The sequence below is a fragment of the Acanthaster planci genome, linkage group LG11 (assembly GCF_054643075.1).
Source record: "Acanthaster planci isolate LZ-2023a linkage group LG11, COTS_SCS, whole genome shotgun sequence".
Taxonomy (NCBI): Eukaryota; Metazoa; Echinodermata; class Asteroidea; order Valvatida; family Acanthasteridae; genus Acanthaster; species Acanthaster planci.
This window is the reverse complement of record NC_141787.1, coordinates 17,465,623-17,490,324: the sequence shown is the minus strand read 5'-3', so window position 1 is coordinate 17,490,324 and position 24,702 is coordinate 17,465,623. Positions and strand designations below refer to the sequence as shown.

The window sequence follows — 24,702 nt, the reverse complement described above, 5'->3', positions numbered from 1 at the left end:
AATGTTACTGACCTACAGTGTATGCCAAATTACTGTACTGTAGTTGGCCACTGTGAGGGGAATAGACGGGGTAGGTGAGCTTTGCAAATGTATACTGTATTAAACTGTAATATTTTTTCCAAAGCCAGATTACCGTCAGTGATTTTTGCTCAATGAACATGTACATTTTATTAAAAACTTGAAGTATTTAAACGATGTTCACCTAAACACGAGCCACTAAAATGTCAGGATTCTGGCTTTGAAAAACCCTTAATGGTAACAACTCTTATCAAGTTTGGCAAATTCTTTTGAAATCGAAACCAACAGCAACTTTCTTAACTAGGTGAATATAAAACTCAGCTTACTTTTTGGTGTCGTGCACTTCTTTGGAATACATTAAGTGAAAGTTCTGATAAGATAATGGCAACCTTGGCAAAAACAGTAAAGACATCTTTACTGACTCAAAAGAGATAGCATCAACAAAGAAAATCTATCAGAAAAGGTTCTTTCTTGGACCAAATTAAAGGTCTTATTTTATTATTTTTTTCTTTTTCTAACGATAGGTTTTCCCAAGCAACTTTACATTTGAATTTGAAAACTACATAAATCCTGGTTTCATTTGTGCAATAACTAGCATTCAATTTCATTTTGCATCATTCAAATTAGTGAGTGTGTATAACATTCCATTTAAAGAATTACAAATACAGTTTATATGATAAGGCTTTTGGTTTGATGGACTTGTTATTACAACCATGCAATCCATTTTGCAGAAATCAGTTTTGTATTGTGACACAGGCTGAACAGACCTTTCCTTTTTCATTTGTTAAACATTCCATTTAAATTTGCATATTTTGCAATTTGAATAAAGTTTACATGCCTACAGAAATCATGATACAACTCTGATTGATTCATTTATTAATTAATCACTATGATGTTTGTACTGACATACTCAAAGGCCTAAATGTATGTGAAACACAGGCAAATGAAATGTAATTAATGTATACATCTGACCAAAATAAAAACCAATCTTCTTTTGCAGCCAATATTATTCCAACTGTGACACTTGACAATACATTTATGATGCAATCGTGGCTAATGAATACCAAAGAAGGGTAGGTTTTAAGAGCTTATTACAACAGTTGGTATGCTTCCAAGGACTACTTGGTTTAGTTCATCAGTCATCATAAATATAAACACATTTAATCTTTCAAACACTCCAAATGTTATTTTTATTTACACATAAATGAAATCCAATACTTGAACACACATACGTTAAATACGTGTAACTTCAAGTGAAATTAGCTGAAGAGTTAAAAGGAAATACAGAATCGTTGTGTGTCTTTCGTTTCAAGCAAAAGTAAACTGTCAATATAATTAATTTGATACACATTCAGGAAAATGATAATTTTTTTCTTACTCTGGAATGGCCATGGAAAAGGAATTATTCATTTGTTAAAGAGAAAGCAAGAGCTTCTGTTATTAAATCATGAACAGAGATTCCAAAATTGTCCAGGAAAACCTACATGTACGTATACTCCATTACTTCTTTGGCTTAATGTATCTCTTGACCTCGGCATAAACCAAAAATATTCTAAATTGGATGCTTACAAAAAAACAAGGTACTGCCAATTCTTACACCTTCAAGACAGGCAGTGTTTCAAATTCATGTGTTTGTCAAAAAACTTCTATGTGATAGGAAAAGTTGGCAAGAAAGGACATGGATGACACAGACAAAACTTACCTTTCCTGAAATGTTTCCTAGTACATACATGTAATATTCAAAACCCAAAGAAGGATGACCATTTTTGCCCCAAGGATACCAACTGAAGAAAAATATACATGTACATGTACTTTGACAAATGACACATGTAGATACCATTGTCATCTTAAAGAAAATTACATTAAAGATACAATGTATTTCAACCTGCAAATGCATGTCTTAATCTATTTGGTCACAGAGGGTGCTTAAATTATTCATGAACAGTACAATGTGTACGTGTAAGTCTGTCACCTTTAAGGGCACTACTGTACGATGTACAAGTACTGCAATTGCACTCCTGACTTTATTCATAAAACATATTGTTTTGAAGTGGAGAAACGTATTCAGTAACTTGAAAACTAAGGAGTTACATAGATGTAAGAAGTAAAAAAATGTAGAAAATTCTAAACTTTACAAGAAGACAGTTTAATCATGCGGCAGTATCCAGATGTGTTTTATCAATGAGTCCTACACCTGCCACAATGTCTGTAGCCTGATATGTATAAGTGGAAATAAGATCATTATCAAGTCTGCAGGAGACATGAATGTGTGTGCATGTCAAGTAGCAAGAATGCATGTAAAAGAATGCAATGCATCAAGAGTTTGTACCCCGCACACTTTCGGTATTACAAATATTACATGTGCCAATACATACATGTAGTTACCAACATTCATGCCAGCTCCATCGAGAATTTAATGCCTCCAAAAAAAAGAGTTTTTAAGCATTTTTGTTTTCATGTAGTTTTGATATACGATAACATACCATACCCAATAAGTGAGCTAAAACTAACAGGACTTTTCATAAATCTAATATTTGACCAATTTCACTTATTAATCAAAAGTAGGGGCAGTGAATAGCCTCCTTTGCCTCTCTGCATTGTTTAATTCTCATTCAACCATTAAGATTCCATTTTGCAACTGACACACATTTGTACCTGCTTCAGCACACAGATTCCTCTCAGTATGTGACAGTTTTTCAAGGTGCTTTCTGGGATGCTCCATCTTCACAGCCACATTCCATAGCTTTCCTTTTTTTATATGTTGAGGAGTTTGTAGCATCACATTGTCTTTCATTTTTTAACTGCTCACTAAGATGACTACAGGAGGATTCGGGTGCATCTCCGCTTTTCCTCTTTTGTCCTCTTGACAAAACTATGACATCTGCTACCTCTTCATTTCCATGGCAACAAGTGGCTGTCTGCAAATCCTGTATCCTGTTAACTCCTGTTCTATCAGAGTAACCATGGTCATTAACATCTTGAGTTTCGTTCTGGTTTCCTGGGTTAGTAAACACTGTAGAGGTGTCTTGAGGAGAAACTCCAAGAGCTGTCATTTCCTGAGACGCAGTGGCAGTCTTGTCAGCTTTTTTTCTAGGTGACTTGTTAGTATGTTCTTTCAAATCAGCTCGTTTGGGAGTGGGAAAATTATTGACTGGTTGGTTTGGATTTGAAGAGGTACACCGCTTTTTTATCTCTTGATACACAAATGGCTGCTTTGTAACATAACAGCTCTGAGTGCTGGTGCTGAGGCTGCCTTTTATTCGAGTTGAAGACAGAAGTCCTGGCCAGAGAAACAATGACAGAAATCGTTTCTGAAGAACCTGATACATATCTGACTTCCGTAAGGTATCTAGACAGTCTTCAAGCAACTGAGACGAGACATTTAGTTGGGAAGTTTTATCTCCTGGACTGCTTGAGTACGATGGAATAGAGCTGTCAGATGATGTTAGCAGTGATGATACATCCGAGTCACTATCTTGGGTAATACTGCAATTTGGATCTAATCGCTGAGGGGTGGATGATTTTTTGGATGGACTCTTCTCTGCTCGTGCAGCATTTTGACCCTCCAGATAACCTCTGAAGCAAATTCTCCCTCCCTGCCTTTGCAGCTGCCTTTCAAATTTGGCAATGAAATGCTTACGTTGATTTTCAAGATTCGGACGGTCATGCAGCAGTGATGCTAAAGCTTGAAGCGCAGCAATATTTGGTGGAAGGAGCGGTATGTCCTTGGTGTGTTTCTTCCGCTGTAGTCGTTTTTTTCTTTTATTTCTCATTTTGCCAGGACTGGAACACCAAGATGGATCCAAGGATGTAGCTTGAAAACCTCCTGCGTGTTTCTTTCCAGATTTAATTTGCCCAGGTCTTTGTCCCTCAACTTCTTGTTCTACTCCATTTTCACACTGGCTTGACACTTTACTCACCTGTTTATTTTCAACTTCCTTGACAGAAGCTGAGAGTGGGCAAGATATACCTCCAACTTTACCCTCTTGGGAAGATTTGGACTTATCAAAGGTAAGAACTCTTTTGGATATGTCATCTTTTGACAATTCAACAAATGCTGCAGATTCTACAGAACCCGAGGAAGCTGAGACAGTTGGCTGTGGGCCGGAAGTTACTACCTGTGAGCTGACGGTCACTGTTTGTGGGACAGAGGTCACAATAGCGGTCACTCTTTGTAGTCCAATGATCGTTCTTTGTGAGCTTGTGATTACATCTTGTGGGCTAGAAGCTGTTCCTTGCTGGTTGATGGTCACTTCTTGTGGGTTGACAGTCACACCTTGTGGGTTGGTAGTTATACTTTGTGGGTTTGTGATTACACTTTGTGGGTTGATGGTCACACCTTGTGGGTTGGTAGTTACACTTAGTGGGTTGAAGATCACACCTTGTGGGTTGACAGTCACAACTTGTGGGCAAGAAGTTGCATTTTGTGTCCTGGCAGCCATTGCTTGAGGACAGGTGGTCACCATTTGGGAGTTTAAGATATCACTTTGTCGCCTGGTACTAGGGGTAACATGTTGAAGGATTGTTTGAGGGCACGTGGTTCCCTGTAAAACAGCAGCCACTCCTCGTGGGACATTAGTCAATCCTTGTTGATGAGTTGCCTTTATTTGAGGGCCACTGATCTGTGTTTGAGAGCCAAAGAATAATGTCGGAGGACTTGAGATCATTCCTTGTTGGGCATCAGCCAATCCTTGTGGATGAGGGGCCCGTGTCTGAGGGCCACTAATCAGTGTTTGCGGGCTAAGAAATAATGTCTGGGGACTTGAGATCACTCCTTGTGGGTTAGTCATCAATATATTGGGGCAGGTTGTCTTTCCTTGAGGTACAATCATTACTACAGGCTGTCTTGTCACTCCTTGATGTCTAGTGCTCAATGCCTGGAAGCCAGCCATTAGCCCTTGAGGGCCAAATGTGATGCCTTGTGTTCCAGGTATAAATGTTTGAAGCTGAGCAAGCATTCCTTGATTGCCATCTGTCACTCCTTGAGAATTAGCTGCCACTCTCTGGGGCCCAGTTATCTCTGTCTGAAGGCCAGCCCTCAATCTTTGAGGGTACTGAGTCACTCCTTGAGAGACAGCAATCATTGTTTGTTGGCCAACAAGCAAGTTTGGGGATCTAGCAGTCACTCCCTGAGAGTGAGTTATCGGAGTTTGTGGGTCCCCAATCAATCTTTGAGAACTTGCAGACATTCCTTCGAAACCAGTATTGGGACTTTGATGGCATACTGCTGGATTGGTTGGTGTCACGCCAAGCTGACTGCTGTTTGATACATGAAGGTTCCCTGTTACTCTAGATTCTTCCTGAGATTTCTGACTTTCGGCATTCTGTTTTTCTTTCTTGTCAGGTTTCCTGGACATCACAAGTTTTTGTCTAGCAAGTGCTGATAAGTAGTCCACATCAATATCAAACACCTGAACATAAAAGAACATGAAGTACGAATGATCAAACAGATGTACAGATAAATGATGAATACAAATGACAGATATTACAGGTAAACTACAGGTGGAATTGAGCTCAGAAACCTCCTTCACAAGTGTTGGTGTTTTTAATTCAGAGTCTATCAAATCTACTCTTTATTTATACCTCTTGGAGTAATCCAAACATTGCTCTCTGATCAGCCCGACACAGCTTCTCTTGTTTTGTACGTTCTTGTGCTGAAAGGCAAAATGTTTCAGTTGTAAAAAACTTAATTGTTCATATAATAACATCTTAATTTACCATCTGGCAATGAGATAAAAGTGTCAAACGTTGACGGTAATTCAACAGAGGGATACTTTTTGGGTATGTATAGCTGAATAGAGATTCATAAATACAAAGAAGAAAAATCAATAAGACAGCCTAAAGAAGTTGAAACCATGAATGACCAAATGGTAAAACTGTTAATTGTTTGACCATTCTTTTGTAATAGTGCACCAGTCAGAAAGATTTTCTGCCTACAGGTAATTCTTTTTTTTCAATATTAGAGATCAAAATCTCATTACAGCTGATCAAAAATGCTGGTTTCATGTTACCTCTGACACTATGTTTTGTGTGACGACCAGAGTTTCCATTACGACACAACCACATGGGATCCACTGCTTTGATGAGTTGATGATCAACTGGTGTCATTTGCTTGCGCCCTCTACGCCGCCTCAAATCAATTAATCTCACGCTGGTTTCCACATCAAATGTAGAGTTCTCTTGTTCTTTAAAGTTTGCCCGTTGCTGTGCCAACTGTTGTTCTTGTTTCTTTTGCTCCAATTGAGCAACAGATTGAGCAGCCAGTCTTGCAGTGTCTTCTTGGAGTCTTTTCAACCATCCTGTTAAGCCTCTAGGCCCTGATATACTTAAAGGATTGTCAACACGAGATGCTCTATCCTCATCATGCTTTTCACTGATCTTTTCAATTACTGCCTCAACCTCATCACTCATCTCCTCATCTCTAGGCAACCCCTCCTCTTCATCTTCTTCTCTTGATGTACAGGATTTTTGCTCTTTGCTGGCCATGTCTTTTACAGTTTTACGTCTTGGCCTTTGTCTCATGACACCATCATTTTTAGCTTCTCCTCTTCTCTTTGTGGTTGACTCTGATACAGATTTGCCCTTTTTCAGTGCCAAAGCTTTCTGTCTTGCTGTTAGGCAAGGAGGCTCACAGCTGGTATCAACTTGGTCATCGTCATCTTCTTCTTCATCTGTATCAAAGTCATTTAGTCTTGGTCTTTTCCTTCGTTTCCTCTTGGTATCTAGGCGCTTTTTCACAGTAGGCACTGGTTTAGCTTTTTGCTTTTTGCTTTCCTCTTCCATTTTCTATCAAAATGAGAGAAAAGATTGTGGATTTCTAATTGCAATGAGAAGAAAGGACCAATATTACTTCCATCCAAACAATGAAAATCACTTTCCAACAAGGTCACTACAAAACATCACATTGGCAAAATTCCAATACTTGAAGCATTTGTCAAAACGGCTCAAAATAACGACTGACGCTCCATACTCCACGAAAACGTACTTCCTTGTCAGTTACATTATAATTATACTCAAGGATACCCTCTTCAGTATACAGTATAAAAACCCCTAATTGGTTGAGAAGTGCCATGTTAGTGGGCAGTATTTATGTTGTTGGTTGCAATGCAACCATAACTCATGTATTTCATAGTTGTTCATGAACCAGCAATGTGCAGCTCCCATCAAAGGAGCCTCTGTTTCTCGGAATATCGTGCCCTCTCTTAGTACCCCTAGGGGTGGATATCTACTCTTAGTACCCCTAGGGGTGGATATCTACTCTTAGTACCCCTGGGGCCAATATCTACTCTTAGTACCCCTAGGGGCAAATATCTACTCTTAGTACCCCTAGGGGCGGATATCTACTCTTAGTACCCCTAGGGGCGGATATCTACTCTTAGTACCCCTAGGGGCAAATATCTACTCTTAGTACCCCTAGGGGCAAATATCTACTCTTAGTACCCCTAGGGGCAAATATCTACTCTTAGTTCCCCTAGGGGCAAATATCTACTCTTAGTACCCCTAGGGGCAAATATCTACTCTTAGTACCCCTAGGGGCAAATATCTACTCTTAGTACCCCTAGGGGCGGATATATACTCTTAGTACCCCTAGGGGCAAATATCTACTCTTAGAACCCTTAGGGGGGGATATCTACTCTTCCCTCTCACAGGATGCAGCTCTTTCTTTCACAATAGGAATTACCTCTTTCATCTCCAAGAAAGACAACAGATCAGGCAGAAATCTTCCACTGTAAACATCCTCCTCTTCAATTTTATGGTCACCTTCAGCATGAGTTGTAGATTTCCAGATAACGTACTGCTTGCACTGAACCAAATAAATAGTGAAGAACAATCATTTCTTATACTTGTGACATCCAGTCAGTTTGACTGACTTTTGGTAGTGTGTTGCTGAAAACAAAACTTACCTGATGCAGTAACCAAATCAACATACAATGGTACATTTAACATCCAGGGAAAGGTTTTTCTAAAGTAGTTCAAGGCTAAACTTGTCATTAAGTTGCAAAAAAGTACAAAGCTGTATTGCAATAAAACTGTTCTATTAAATTGAAACTCAGTTCAAAAATAAAACAAATAAACAAAGATAGAAAAGAGAATACAGTCTTACCACAACTTTGAAGCGGTGGAGAAGGTAAAATGGTGTTCGGTTCTTCTCTCCTGGCACCTTCAGAGCTTCTGCAATTTGAGACCATTTACCTACAGAAAAAAATTACAGTATAGTCACCTTTGTGGTGCACTTCGACTTTCACTTGACTTTCCTAGTGTTGCTAAACTTCCCCAATTCATTTGGTTAGATACTGGTATTACAACCTTCACAACACGTTGTTGGACCTTTGCAAACAATTTCAGCGTCATGAAATTTTGTCCAAAATTCAGAAGCGGTTAGGTTCAGAAATAAGACAAGAATTCAGCTGAGTGTTCCCTAACATGGGGCACTTGAAACAATTTCAGAAAATCCCCCCCAAAACAATTGAGAAATATTTTAAAGTTGATAAATTCTAATAAATTATTATTACCTCCACTTGCACACCTAAACACATCCTTGTAAGAAAATTATTTTCGTATTCTGGGGAGCATTTTAGGAGACTTAATTTGGCACTTAAAAAAAGAAAATTGGACAACCAATCCAAACTGAAACTTCGTAGGTAGTGGGTGGGTAAAAATCAAGATTGCTGGAGAAGAATATTGGGAGATTGATGAAATTTCACTTTCAAGGAAATCTGAGATACAGATATTGCACCAGCAAGGTACTAGAGGTGAAAAATCAAAAAGCGCCACATTAGGGGCTGTGCAATGATAAAAAAATATTGATTTACTTTGGCAACCACAAATCCTGACAAACAAAAACATTTACTGTACATCTGTGGAAAGACGTGCATCTGTAAACAAGTTTATTCTTTTCTTTTATCATGAGGTCCTTCCTACTTGGCAAATTACACGTACCTTGTTATACCAGGAACCTTGTCTTATCAGCAATGAAAACAAGGACTGAGACCTAAAGATTTCCTTGTTGTAAGCAGAATCTTGTATTAAGAGCACCCTTATTAATGAGGTTTGACTATAATTATGGGTAGTACAATTGATCTACAATCTCACCAACTCCAAATTCTTGTATTTTCTTGATGAATGCAACAGTTTCCTCATAATCCCATCTGCCAGTCTTGATGCTTGGATTGTCAATGTTTGCCCATCTACAAAGAGTAATCAAGCAAGCTACGAATATAGTCAACTCCACAATTTTCAATTTTCCCCCAGTCATGACAAGCCTTAAAAATGGATTAAAAACATGTTATTCAAATGTTACAAGCATCAAATCAATGAACTGGAACACTGAGATCTTCAGTATGGGAGACTAACAAATGTTTTTAAATTGTAGGAACTGTGAGAAAAGTCTTATTAAATTTACAGGAAGGATGTTTTAGAAACATGTTAAAAGGAAGAGAAAAGGGTGTGATGATTTTTTATTTTATTTTGAAATTTCTAGCTGTTTATCATAACGGGTCCTGCATTTTTAGAAATGTACAAAGACACAATGATTATTGTGGGGATCTAAGACATCGCTGGGGAAATTACATTTTCTAATACAATTGTTGCCACGGTGAGATCCCTGCCTGAGCATCGCAATAAAATCTAGATTACTCCAAGAGTGTATACTAATATCAAACAAATGCTAGTTAATATGCCACGTGTGACTATGGTCTTAAATATCACTGGGCTCAGGTCCAACCTCAAGGAAGACGAAATCTAATTAATCCTAGTTTCTGGATGGCGCTACCAAATGAGTTTGGCCAATCAGCCACACACCTGAATCTGATTTGATACTGTGTCCTTCCTGGAAATTCTTCTGCCAAACGAGACCAGTTCTTGGCTCCATAACGATTAACCAACTCAACCAATTTCTTAAGGGAAAAAAAGGAACAGGCAAAAGTCACAGTTTAGGGAAAAATAAATAAGACTTTCCTGATATTCTGTCTCATTCTTGTTTACCTTTTAAAGTAAACATTAATTTTTTTTAGTTTTCCTTGTCTCAGAGTCTTTAATAACACTAATCTCCCTAGGAAAACACTTCAACAATGCTAAATTCAATATTTCTCAACATAAAACAAAACCTCTAATATTCAAACAATACATGCCAATTTAATTTCTCACTATTTGTACCTTTTTCTCTTCATCACTAAATCTTCCTGACTTGATGGATGGATTAACAGTTTTCACCCATCGACGTGCAACCTGATGAGCTGCTTTACCCTCCATAAAGTAAGCCACTGGAAAAACAGCAAATTTACATTTCTATATTCACCACAGTTAACCAAGTTGTGAAAGTTAATGACACAATAAGAGATTCAAAAACTCTGAGAGTAGGCAATTCATGAAATAATTGATAAAGAACTAAAGGAGGGTCATATGTTCAAGAATGTTTCACATGTTCTTGTTAAGTAAGACAGCACTGTTAGATTAGTTATGGGCAAAATATAAAAAGAATATAAAAATATATATGATAGAAAAGTTTATACTCTACCTTTTGCATATGGAATGTGTTTTTTGCCAATTCTGAACCTTTGAACTAACTCAAGAAGCAGCTCATCATCTGCTTTGGTAAATATCCTGTGAAATAATATGAAAACCTTGAAAATTAAGGCATGGGATACTTCACAATCACAGTGCAACCATTAGTCACAGCATTAATTTCAATGCTTGGTTACTATCATCAGGCATCTAACTTTGACCAAAAAAATGACGAAATTCCAATCTTTACATTACTTTGTACAGTGCTTATTTTTTCAATTTTTCATGGCATTAGTGTGAAGTAAAACACAAGGAAATCAGCTGATCCGAGGAAACGTTGCATGCCTGTATTATCTTGTTACTTTTTGTGTATTTTGTATTTTTGTACACTTTTGATTACATTTTCATTGACTGTTTGCAAATTACCCCTCAAAGTTTGAAGTGACCTGACCCTAACCACGACTTGTCTATGCTACAACACAAAATGTTAATACATGCATCTTTTTGCTTACGGTTGAATGAAGGTTTTATCCAGCTGTTGGAACATCCACAAACACTGAAAAGCTGTCCTTCCTGTCTGTACAGCCAAGAAAACAAAAATTTAACCAACCAATGAAATATACAAATTACCCAAGAACATGACAATTACTTTGGGAATGTTACTGTAGCAAAAATAAAGAAACAGAATCGCAAATGCCCATTGTCCATCTTGTTCATTTAGATCAGCCAGCAGGAAAGCCCCAATAAAGAATATCCTTAAACAGTCAGGAACCTAAAACACTCGGTTCCCAAGGCCTTTGCTGCTAAATCCAACAGAGTCCAACGGTGACTCATTTTAGTTTACTGCTCAATCCAACAGAGTCCAACCGTGGAAGTTGCTGGGGACTTAAACAAAACAAGAGACTTAACTGCTTAATCCAACAGGATCCAACAGGATCCAACAGTGTCCAACCATGTCACACAGTGCAGTTGCCTGCTGAATCCAACAGGATGTAACTGCCCATTTTATTAGTTCTCCTGAATCTAACAGAGTCCAACTTGGCAGGACTTTACTTGTTTACTGAGCCTAACAGAAATCAACTGTCTCACAACTGTCTTTTACTATTTCTATACTATATCTTTTTTGTTTCTTTGTTTTACTTTACCTTTTCGTTTTCTTTTCTTGTTTTTGTTTGTCTTTTCTTTTTCTCTAACACTAACCCTAACCCTCTTTTTCTCTGTTTGCTGTTATTTCTTTTTTTACTTTTTCTTTGTTATCTTTTTCTTAGCTCTTTTTTTTCATTGTTTACTTGGTATGTGCTGCAATTTCTGTGACTGTGGTGGCTAGTGACAATGGAATTTCCTAAAGCACTCTCCACAGAGCCAGACATAACAGCTGCGGCATCCAAACTGTGTGGAGGGTGTGTTGCCTGCATCATTCTTCCTGCCAGTCTGTCTGCACCATTTGCACTGCCAGGCATGCTTCCCCTCCATTCGCTCTCATCTGTGGCTTAGGGTGCTTCCTGAAGGCAGACCTCTGCTGGTTCACTGGGGAGGGATGGATTGTTTGGCATTGCTGCTGATGAGACCAGTTGCTATTTCCATGATGAATTTTGAGTGTGTCATCGATGAAGGGTGACTGTCTTCTGCCTCCTCCAGCTCGTCTGTGCTGCTGGTTGTGTCAGCGATGGTACTCTGGATATGAGGGTAGTGGTGGCTGAAGCAGATCCAGGAGTTAACTTGGGCTACATCAATGAGGAAGTAGAGGAGCTTTTTCCACCACAGTTGTGACTTTTTCGAGCAGGTGTAGTAGGCTCTTAGCTGATTGCTTTGATCTACCCCTCCCATATGCTTTGTGTAATCAATGACCTGCTTGGGAGCTGTGATCATGGTACCCCTGCGGCTTCCAATCTCATCCTTCACCTTTCTTGTCAGTGTGTCTCTGCATTTGTATCGATAGCCTTGATGTGCAGTGCTCAGCAGGTAAATGATCTTGGAGTCTTTCCATATGGTAGCTGTGAGTCGGCCATTTTGAAGGGAATAAAATGTCCCCCTTGGCATCTTTCCTAGAGTTTTGATTTTCTATGAGAAATCGTCTAGCAGGTCGACACTGGAGGACTTGATAGCTCCTGTCAGATAAGTGTCACTGACAAGAAGGCGTCTGGCAATGGGCATGGATGTGTGGTGGCGATAGGTGTAGATGTGATGGAAGTTATGAAGATGTGGCTGGGATACTTTGGTGACAATGTCTATCATCTTGGCTGATTTGCGGGAGGAATGAGGATGAGTGATGAAGTTGGACAAGTAACCCGATGAGGCATCTGCCAAGGCATACAACTTGAAGCCTTTTCTGGTCGGGCATAAAGAACTTCTCCACCATTGCTTTGAACCCAGAATATTTCACCATAGCTTCATCGATGGATAGATGTTTCCCCAGGTTGAACTTGGTACGACAGGCTGCCAGAACAGCATCCCAAATTGGCTGGAGGCGGTACAGGGGATGATGGCGCATATGATGGTGCTGGTGTTTCTTATCTGGAAACATGTCTGGATTTTCATTGGGGTAGCTTTCCGGGTTGGTTGCAGGGTCAGAGCAGGTGAGGTATTTGCTGATGGTTTCAAATTGGTTACGTGTCATGATGGTAGAGATGAGCCTACTGAAGTATCCGGGTGAGGGGACCAATAATCTTGGTAACAGGGAACCTTCACCAAGCCCACCACAAGGTGGATCCCCAGCCAGGCCTTGATCTCTCCAGCCGTCATCAGGGCCGTTTTCCCTGCCTTCTGCAGAGAGGTGTTCGTCCATGCAGCGATCTGCGAGAAGAGGACTACAGGGAAAAACTGCAGGAAGTACTCCAAAGGTGTCCTCTTGCATGAGAAGTTTGGCCCTCGGGGTTTTGTAGACCTTTCTCTGTCGTGGCTGTCTTGCTCTCGGTCTCGATGTGGATGGCCCTGCTGCATTTGTGTCATGTTCGGTAGGGGCTGTGTCCTCCTGATTTTCCTCACCAGTGTCCACCTGTGAGCTACCCTCATCCCATGTGGTCTCCTCTAAAATACTGGCCACCTTTTCCTCCTCTTCCCCATATTCCTCCCGACACACTACGTTCTCCTCTTCCTCAATCTGTCTCAAGACCTCCTCCAAGTAGGCTTTTTCTTCACTTTCTGAAGTCTCCACTTCTGTCTGGTAATGTTTGTTGGACATTTGCACCCCCGCCTCCCTACAACTTCTCCGCAGACTTTCCTTGAGTGTCTGTCTCTCTTCTTCCCTTTTTCTTGCCAGGAAGGCAGGGTCCTTTTCCTTGGGAAAATTCCCCTTTCCTGTCTTGCTACCCTTCAGTTTCTTCTTTGCTGGTGGAGAGTCTGGCTCCTTTTCTTTTCTCTTTGTTGCAGAACCCATCATTTCTTGAATAAAAACTTCTCTCTCTTCCCCCCTCAAGCCAAACTGCAACTTTTGCGCTTCACGATGTGCCATGGTGGATTCCAAAGTCAAGACTGCCACAATTCTCAAAAAGTTTGGTGTTTTATACCTTTATTTCTAAAGCATATTCATTTCTATTGTGTAGAAAACAATACCAAAACCATTTTTTCAATTCACATTGTAATTACTCACCTGTAATACCTGAAAGAATAGTCATAACTTGATGCTTACCTGGCCACAAAATAGTACATCCCTCTGACAGCATGTAAATGAGAGCATTGTTTATACACTGGTCTCTTGTAATTAATGACTAACTAGCAGCTGTTTATGTTTGATTATTGATGGTCCCCAGCATACTTGTAACTAAAACAAGGCACAATAGGGAATCCAACAGGGCCCAACTGAATGCATCTTTCCATAGGTTGCCTGCTGAATCCCACCAGATCCAACTGTGTACACATTCAGTTACCTGCTGAATCCAACTGGATCCAACATGAAAATGTACAAGCCTTTACTACTGAATCCAACAGGCTCCATTGGCAGTGTGAAATGGTTGGAACCTGTTGGATTCAGCAGGGTTAGGCATGATCACTGCATCTCATACAGCAGCACCTCCAGTGAATGGGACCATTGATTGATGAGTTGTCAAAATGCTCGTGTTAAATAGATAAATAACAACACATTTGCTCTCTACAAGACTGGAAAAAGCCCTTGTCTTGATAACCAAAATCTTATACATGTAAACCCTAAGCTCTTATCAAAGATTTCCTCATTCCTCATAGACTGTACACACTTCGGTCAGGACTGACGAAATATGTTCATCTGAACCAGAATCCAATCCAATCTGAGCTTGTATTACTGAGTCATCAGTACACTTACATGTTAACTAGGCTACCAAAAATATGCCCCTTCCCCAACCTTTCCATATCCCTCAAAATCCATCATATTTTAGAGCGGGTTTCCAGGGACTAAGCAAGGTACAGCTTAGCGACTGATTATCTTTGAAAGTGAAGATTTCAGAACATCAGGGAGGTTGCTAGCAAAATGCCACAGATGTTTAGTTCAACGGAACAGAAATATCTGCAACTGTGGATACACCTATTCACTTACCTCTAGCTTCTCAGCTATCTGTTCCCAGTCTCTGTATTCATGCTCAGCAGCAACCTTAATCAAGTCTTTCTTCTGTGTTTCAGTCCATGGTTCATGATTGATGGATGGATGTAAATGATTCTGCCAATGAAGCCGACATTCTTCCCCTGTACGCTCACCATCCAACTGAGATTCAACAAGGATACTCTCAATTGGTAAAACAACAAAACATAGAGTCTTGACCCATTGATGCACTGGATATGGCTTGCATACATGTACCTTCATGGAATCAAAAAGGGGGCATTTGAACTAGGATTCTGTACCAAGCTTAACAACTGAAGGCAACAATTAATTGAACACCCACCTAAATTCCAGCAAGCTGAAAACACACAAACAGATGAGAAAGACTACACATTTCAAGAAAGACAAACTACACATTAATACTACGTAATAAAGGGGAAAAAAACATTTGTTCAAAGGGAAATACACTTGCACAATGTGATGTTAAGAGTTCTGACTTTAAACATAAATGCAGGGAGTAACTGTGAATATGATAACTTGATTTAAACTGAAGATAGTTTGAACTCACATCAACATTAGCAATAAACTCCCAGTCAGCATCTTGCAATCGATCTCCCAGCAGCTCGGAGTCAGGAACTTTCCTGGACAATATCATACATGAAGCAATTGGTTAATGTATGCCAAGGAAAAGACACAACTACCTCAGACAAGAGTGATGTTCCTTTTCATCAACAAGCCTGTTGGGAATACATAAGCTTTGAGACACAACTACCTCAGACAAGAGTGATGTTCCTTCTCATCAACAAGCCTTTTTGGGAATACATAAGCTTTGAGACACAACTACGTCAGACAAGAGTGATGTTCCTTCTCATCAACAAGCCTGTTAAGGATGCATAAGCTTTGAGACAACTACCTCAGACAAGAGTGATGTTCCTTCTCATCAACAAGCCTTTTTGGGAATACATAAGCTTTGAGACACAACTACCTCAGACAAGAGTGATGTTCCTTCTCATCAACAAGCCTTTTTGGGAATACATAAGCTTTGAGACACAACTACCTCAGACAAGAGTGATGTTCCTTCTCACCAATAAGCATGTCGGGGATGCATAAGCTTTGAGACAACTACCTCAGACAAGAGTGATGTTCCTTCTCATCAACAAGCCTGTTAAGGATGCATAAGCTTTGAGACACAATTACCTCAGACAAGAGTGATGTTCCTTCTCACCAATAAGCCTGTCGGGGATGCATAAGCTTTGAGACACAATTACCTCAGACAAGAGTGATGTTCCTTCTCACCAATAAGCATGTCGGGGATGCATAAGCTTTGAGACAACTACCTCAGACAAGAGTGATGTTCCTTCTCATCAACAAGCCTTTTTGGGAATACATAAGCTTTGAGACACAACTACGTCAGACAAGAGTGATGTTCCTTCTCACCAATAAGCCTGTTGGGGATGCATAAGCTTTGAGACAACTACCTCAGAGAAGAGTGATGTTCCTTCTCATCAACAAGCCTGTTAAGGATGCATAAGCTTTGAGACACAACTATCCCAGACAAGAGTGATGTTCCTTCTCATCAACAAGCCTTTTTGGGTTGCATAAGCTTTGAGACACAACTACCTCAGACAAGAGTGATGTTCCTTTTCATCAACAAGCCTGTTGAGGATGCATAAGCTTTGAGACACAACTACCTCAGACAAGAGTGATGTTCCTTTTCATCAACAAGCCTGTTGAGGATGCATAAGCTTTGAGACACAACTACCTCAGACAAGAGTGATGTTCCTTCTCACCAACAAGCCTGTTGGGAATGCATAAGCTTTGAGTTCTCCACCAATTGAGTACGTTAGTACCAGAACACTCTGTATAATCACATTAGGCACACCAGCAATTGTATTATTTACTCTCCCTTTCCTAGTAACTTTCTTCTGAAAATGCATTTTGTAGAGAAAAGAGGAACATATATGTAGATTGCATGTTTTAAGATATAAACAAAGTATATTTGGCGGGAAAACATTGCACAGGTGTTTTTTAGCACAGGCCATGCTGAGCACTTACAGCCAATTTCTTTGAAGTGTCTGGAAATTTTTCCAATCACTTTGTTTCTTCTTTGCCTATGAGGAGGCTTTTTTAGCCAGAGCATATACACCAACGATGTATTACATCAATAGTAAAATTGAAAATTCAGCATTAGATAATTGTGACATACATATCACAGTGTTTGTCCTGAAGATGGAAACTGGCTCAACAAATTCATATTGCTTACCATTCATTACATAGTTGTAGCATTACTCAGCTAGTTGGTTGGAAGCCATGTGGAATGAGCTTCACGAGTGGTGTGTTCCGATTGGTTAATTTAGCACCAGGCCAAGATATTCAGTAAATCACATTTAGTTTTACATGTTAGTTACTGTTCACCACAGCAGATTGCTTTAGTGAAGTCAGCAAAGAAGACGAACAGCCTGTAGTGGATAGCTGCCATATCTGCTGTAGCATGATCCAGTCTATGCTAACACATCTATTTGACCTTGATTATGAGATCACCTTGCTGGCATTTTTAACATGTTACCTACTCTATTTACTTACTCCATATCTGCCAATTTCTGCTTGATCTCTTTCATTTCTTCATAGACTTTCTCTAGATCCTTTGGGAGGCTCAATCGATCCATCTTTGCTTCTAGAACCTCTTGACGATTCAAGAGTGGCTGCATTTTTCGTTTGAGACCATCTGTCTTTATGCCTTCAATTAATTGTTTATTTTGCTGATTCTTCCCTGATTAGAAATAACAAATAGATTGACAAGCAAAAAACAAAAGAAAATATGTGATTACTTTACCATAAAGTAAATGTTGATAAAAACAACCATTTCACACAGGTTAGAATGATTTAGCAGTATAAGTTAATCACACCAGGTTCTGGTGAACCTCATCAAAACTTTTTCTTATTAAATTTTTCTTACACTTCGACCGTGGAACATCAAAGGGATTAGGCATGTTGGCTTCCTTCTTTTGTTTCGTTTCATCATTGTAAGGAGGTGTCTGTAACATAACAAAGAAACTGATCTCACAAAAAAGTCACATAAACAATGTGCTTGCGTATAATTCTTGAGTTTCCCAAGATTCAAACGTGCACTTAATTGAGGATTTCTCATAAAGTTTCAAATAAAATACATGAACTTCATTATTTTCTACAATACCCAGAGATGGCTAACTTCATCATTCAAATGGAAAATGATTCAGATCACTGACATTTCATCAAAAACACTTTGACTCAGTTCAAAGTTACTGTGAGTGGAACATGGAATAATATGATACATCTGTGTCCAAAATACGAGGGAAAGACATACATTAACAGAATAGTACACTGTATGTTGATATTCACACAAATTTAATGCACATAATGACTTACACGTAAAATGTATATATGTGCACAATTTTTGAATTCAGAATGGACTGTGATACTGAATCTTCTCCCTGTAGGAACACATTTCACGTACATGCACAATACTATGGACATGGTCATGATGGCGAGCCTATGTATACATACATACATATGCAATGTATGTAGCACAGACTATTACAATTGATTGGACAATCAGGATCAAGGTAATGATCGGGATCATGTTTGCTTGAAGAAAAACTGACAATCCACTTCCTCATTCACATGCTTTGAAGTACAAGACCAAATTACACACAATGAGTTCAAGGTCATTTTGACACTTTGACATTAGGACATATATAAACATTATGTCTATAAAAAAATTCCAGGTCCTAAAGATTTCCCCTAAGCCTAATATCTTCAGGGGCATCAACTCTCACCAGCTGATGTGGTAATTTCCATCTCATTGCATTAGGTTTGGATCCATACTGAGAATAAACTGTACCAAACAAAAGCTACTGGTATTATCTTAAAATGCATCCTCCTTCTTACCCTTCCACTGTTATCTTCAAAATAATTTCTGAAGAATCGTTGGATATTCAGGTCAATGTTCTTCTCTTCAATATCACTTGGATTAGCAGAAACTTTTGCCTTGGGGTAAAAATAACATCAACACATTAATGTTCAGGTACTGTCAACATAAAAGCTGACAAAATATTTTATAGTGCAGGCACCCCCCCCGCCCAAAAAAAAAACCATAAATTAAACACTTCTTAAAAAAAATGCTACCATCTGAAAGAGAGAGAAGTGCATGGTGTACATGTTTGCTCTTGCTGATTGAAACCACTTGCAAAAAAGATTCTGAAAAAATTCAAATTAATTCTGAAAGCTAGAGTCATCATGTTTACCTGTTCTGCTATATTTCTTGCAAGTTCTTCTCGTACTTTAATCAACAAGTCTTCTAGATTCCTTTGGCTTTCCTGATTAATCAATAACAACTGTTGGACAGAGCATTTCTCTGATGTCTCTGCAAAATCTGCATCCTCTTCACATGGCTTCTGGTTAACATTGATATCATTTGACTGTGACTCTTCTGAAATAAAAAATATTTTAGAGATTAGAAAAACAGGTCAATGAATACAAATGGATCGTAATATACAGGTATATACATTTCAAGGCCATGATCCAAATCATGGTTCACCATACACGTTGCCTTCCTACATGTAAATCACAACCCTATCCTCTTTCCCACATAACTGAACCCTCTTTAAATTCAATATGGGTCTACTGTCACCTATCCCTACAAGTACTGGCCTTATTGTTTCACCCCATGGTTTGGGGGATAACCATAGTAACTGTCACATGTCTAAATGCATTCACAACTATCTGAATGCCATTTTAGAGCATCAATTAGTCACAGCTATTGGAAGTTCAAAACTCATCAAGCATTCTGTTCTCTTTAAAAGAAGAAGGCCCTTGATAAGACATACCTGTAGGTCTTCAACTTTAATTAATACACACGTTTTGGATATGATGAAAGCTACATGTACCTGCCATTGCCTGGTAGACCTACATGTACATGCAGGCTCATGCCAGATACACACACTTGGTACTTAGTCCAAGTAACCTGGGCCTTATTCATACATGTACATGCCGGCTCATTCCAGATACACACACTTGGTACTTAGTCCAAGTAACTTGGGCCTTATTCATACATGTACATGCAGGCTCATGCCAGATACACACACTTGGTACTTAGTCCAAGTAACTTGGGCCTTATTCATACATGTACATGCAGGCTCATGCCAGATACACACACTTGGTACTTAGTCCAAGTAACTTGGGCCTTATTCATACATGTACATGCAGGCTCATGCCAGATACACACACTTGGTACTTAGTCCAAGTAACCTGGGCCTTATTCATACATGTACATGCAGGCTCATGCCAGATACACACACTTGGTACTTAGTCCAAGTAACTTGGGCCTTATTCATACATGTACGTGTTCATGTATAAAATATGTATTGCCTTTTTAAACATTAGGACATGACGTGGCAACAGTACACAGTACCACAAAAGCTAAGCAGATTTGCAGAGGTTGGTTTAATAAGGATGATTAATGACCCCAAAAATCTCTGATTTCACCCTCAAAATGTCCTCCAAAATAATATGCTACCCAATGGGTACAGACCACTAATCCAAGTGAGAATTTTTGGCCAGCTCATTAGCATTAAAAGTGCCCCACAGTCTCTTTTGGAAAAGAAGATTGTTTGGCCCCAAAAATGGTGAGACTGTGTAAATCCTTGCCAGGATCAACTCCCTGGGTCTTTAAGCTTTCATATGAGAGCAGAATGGCTAAAAACTACGGTTGAAAAAAGGTCCAAGTGCCCGAGAAAGTTGAGGGTTGGCACTTGAAAAATGGCTGCAATCAGACTACGGAAAATTCACTTTTTGGGGGGTGATTTTGTTTTGTGGGAATAATTAAAAATGTAACTGGTTAAACCCACAAAAAATTGAAAAGAAATTGAAAGATTAGTGACCAGACAAGTATTTCATATGTGTTTCAGAAATCTCAGGGATGTTGGCGTGCATGTTATGGGGCACTCAACAGTGCTGAGTTTACACTGTTTTCAATGGGGCTTGAATTAGTGGACTGTACCCCAAGGTGTAGGTAATTACATGTAGACTTCAAGGATTACACTCAAGGGCTCCCCTAGTGCTGTTGGCACAGGTCAATGGATGATAGCATGCAAGCAGCCAGCCTCTGTGTAGTACATGTACATATACATGTAGCTTAACCCTCAGCCTCTGCCTTTTTTGCTAGGCATCCTCCTCAATCCTTCCAAATTCTTCAATTATCCATGCAAATAAAAATTACATTCTGCCTCAATCCTTCAGAATCCTCCAATATTTCTTGAATATACTCCTGTGAGCGATGCCTCAATCATTCAGAATCCTCCAATATTTCTAGAATATATTCCTCTGAAGGATGCCTTAATACTTCAGAATCCTTCTATATTTCTAGAATATATTCCTCTGAGGGATGCCTCAATCCTTCAGAATCCTCCAATATTTCTTGAATATACTCCTCTGAGGGATGCCTCAATCCTTCAGAATCCTACAATATTTCTTGAATATACTCCTCTGAGGGATGCCTCAATCCTTCAGAATCCTTCTATATTTCTAGAATATACTCCTCTGAGGGATGCCTCAATCCTTCAGAATCCTCCAATATTTCTTGAATATACTCCTCTGAGGGATGCCTCAATCCTTCAGAATCCTCCAATATTTCTTGAATATACTCCTCTGAGGGATGCCTCAATTCTTCAGAATCCTCCAATATTTCTTGAATATACTCCTCTGAGGGATGCCTCAATCCTTCAGAATCCTCCAATATTTCTTGAATATACTCCTTTGAGGGATGCCTCAATCCTTCACAATCCTGCAATATTTCTAGAATATACTCCTCTGAGGGATGCCTCAATCCTTCAGAATCCTCCAATATTTCTTGAATATACTCCTCTGAGGGATGCCTCAATTCTTCAAATTCCTCCAGTAATTCCTGTCACTACAGTATGTTGAGGCAATGTGAATGGTATCCTATCCTAAAGTATTTTACATATAATGTAAGCATACATTTATGCATGGCTGAATATAAACAACACAAGGTCTAACCCTTACCCCAAACTTTGCCAGAATGAATCCTTTGCAATTACTGTTTTGCCTTTCTTCCTCAATCCTCTCATCCTAAACCTCTAGCTTACCGGTACTTTGGCTAGAATAGTAGAAACCCTCCAGACACATCAAATTGCATCATCTGTTAAAGTGGCTTGCCTGTACAGTGTAATAAGATCAAAGAGGTCAACTATTCCTATGGCCTAACAGCCTCGGAGTCTGTGGTTGCCAATCACCACAAGATCCAACAGTAGCATTCAGTGGGATTAGCTCCCATTGACTCCACATGGCTAGCTTGCGTGGCTGTTGTTGATTGCCTAGTGCCTTATTTAGTGCATCAGACTTTTTCATCTGATGCACTGCATCTAGAAGGGTTAGGACTAAAATCCTTGGGGGATTTGGAGGATTGAAGGTTAGGGGACAATATCTAGTGCATGTGATCATACATTATTAATGAGACAAAACAGTCTTGGGCACAAGGGAAACTATAGACACTCGTATAGATCAAGTTGGGTTTAACTGAACTGCTGTTTGAACACAGTAATTGCAACAGCAACATGCACTGTCAATATGGGAGTCTTTGGAATTTAACAAAACATTGCACTTTTCATGCAAACTGAAAGTACAACTGTAGATCTAAGTACCACTACCTCAAACATAATCCTCAAACTCTTTACCCTTGCATCTCTAGCGGCAAATCTAGTATGGGTGAAATCTGATGTTATTTTGAGATCCTTTATTAATCCATTGTACTTCCCTAATACATGTATATCTCTGCCCATTTGCTTGGATCCTACATGCTCATCAACAATCTATGTGTTAAAACGGTGATAAGTAAGGTCTAGCCATTATGTACATGTATAAATTTATTAATAAATTGTGACTAACATGATATGAATAATGACTAACACCCACCTGTTCAGGACATCAAGCCATCCTCCCAAAGTGAAATTTTGCAATGAGTTTGTTATGGTACACCAAAGATGAATTAACACCCAGGACGTCAATCATAATGTGCAAGTGGACACCTGTGCTACTTTCCAATAGGGTCCAAGTTAGTTACGCGTACTTAGTACTCGGACTATGCTAGTACATGTACATGTATTGCATGCAGTAGTGCTTGGTGTCAGTGGTGGTACACTAATGCCAGACTGCCATGACTTACCGTACATACTTCTAGAACTGTGAGGTTTTTACAAACCTTTAGATAGCAATGTTAAACAGTGCATAGGCCTAATTGAAGGTTTGCTATTTCAATCATATGGAATTTCTCTGCAGACATATTTATGCACTAAGATTTTACAAACCTTAACAAAACTCAAAGCAAGTGCTCAATGTTAACATATCAGTTGAAAGGTCACAACGCCAGTTTTACGACAACTTGACCAACACACAATCTAATACACGGACTGAGCAATAAGATACTACATGTACCAATGGGCTCTTCCAAAACTTGGGCAGCAGTGTAGATATGTCTTGACATGGAACAGCCGTCAAAGGGTCAAGTGACATAATGTTGAACGACCGTCTTTTAATCCTAACCCTACATAACACTACAAATTGCTAATTGTAGTAAAATGTAGTACTGAGCGCTGTCGCTTGTAAGAGGACATGACTTTATTGTTCTCTGAAGCCATAAGATACAATAGATAAGACAATGCACCATACAGTGCTGTGGCACTGTGACTGCTTGGCTTTATTGTTCTCTGTACGAGTAACAATGGAAGTAACCTAGCCAGCAGTAGTAATCTGTAGTGTTAGGTCCTTGGTCCTTCAGGCTCAGACTATTACTTGGTATTTTGTAGTACTGTGTAGTGTAGGCCAAACAATATGCTTGGCGGTTAGGGTTAAAGATGGTGACTGTAAGAGCAAGCCCATGAGATTGAATGGGTGAAGGCAAAAAGACTGGAAAATACCAGAACAACGTGAGTGAAATCATTCAATAACCGGCGCTAAGAAAGCGAAGAGGCTAAGGATCATTTCTGTGTTCAAAAAACATTGCGCCTACGATTATAATAAGAAGTTGCGCCAAACTTTTTCACTACGCAGACACACAAATTGTGTATACACATGTGTGGCTAAGGATGGAGTAGTAGCGAGAGTCCATACCACACTAGTGGGGTTAACTTTGTTATAGGCCTAGGCCTACATTGTAATAACGTTAAGCCTACATGTCATGATGTGGTTCTGGATGTGTAACTTAAAACCCTTTCAATTTCATGCCTTTCCAACCAAAATTACCAAGCCCACTTTACACTTTTTGGTGTTTATGACTCATGAATTATAATTAGGGAGGACTAGGTCTAGCCTACATGTACATGAATCATTGAAATTGACGTGTGTCGGAAAAAGACGGTTATACCCTTTCTTTTTAGTGTTAGGCAGGTGTGTCTTTTCCCGTCGTGCCTGTCATCAATCTCTAAACCAATGTCACTGTCGTCTCCTTCATCCTCATCATCTCCAAGGAGTTGATTTATTTGAAGAATATCTTGCTGTAATTGCTCCTCTTCTGCACCACTGTCATCATCCATTATTTATCAGGACAGGCCTAACGGACTCTTCTTCGTCTTCAAAATTTCATGCGACGTTTCCCGTGCGTTCCCGTTCGGTGAGAATTAACC

General features: G+C 39.3%; 1 protein-coding gene across 1 annotated transcript; it reads right to left on the bottom strand.

Moving 5' to 3' along the window:
* Nucleotides 1–482: 482 nt before the first annotated feature.
* Nucleotides 483–24,702, bottom strand: LOC110976323 (uncharacterized). The gene is made up of 17 exons (XM_022229499.2): nucleotides 24,444–24,702; nucleotides 19,312–19,496; nucleotides 18,956–19,054; nucleotides 17,985–18,063; nucleotides 17,612–17,798; nucleotides 15,597–15,669; nucleotides 15,029–15,193; nucleotides 11,034–11,098; nucleotides 10,535–10,620; nucleotides 10,174–10,280; nucleotides 9,820–9,914; nucleotides 9,112–9,206; nucleotides 8,123–8,211; nucleotides 7,700–7,822; nucleotides 6,030–6,804; nucleotides 5,602–5,672; nucleotides 483–5,429 (listed from the first exon to the last, which is right to left on the bottom strand). Exons 1-17 carry the CDS (start codon nucleotides 24,610–24,612, stop codon nucleotides 2,715–2,717), a joined length of 5,178 nt encoding a protein of 1,725 aa, XP_022085191.2. The 5' UTR covers nucleotides 24,613–24,702; the 3' UTR covers nucleotides 483–2,714.

Coding starts and splice junctions, on each gene's coding strand:
- LOC110976323 (XM_022229499.2), bottom strand. CDS start 24,612: ATGGATGATGACAGTGGTGCAGAAGAGGAGCAATTACAGCAAGATATT. Junction 15,194..15,596: donor AGTTTATTGCTAATGTTGAT/GTGAGTTCAAAC, acceptor GTTGAATCTCAG/TTGGATGGTGAGCGTACAGG. Junction 8,212..9,111: donor AATACAAGAATTTGGAGTTG/GTGAGATTGTAG, acceptor TTTTTTCTGTAG/GTAAATGGTCTCAAATTGCA.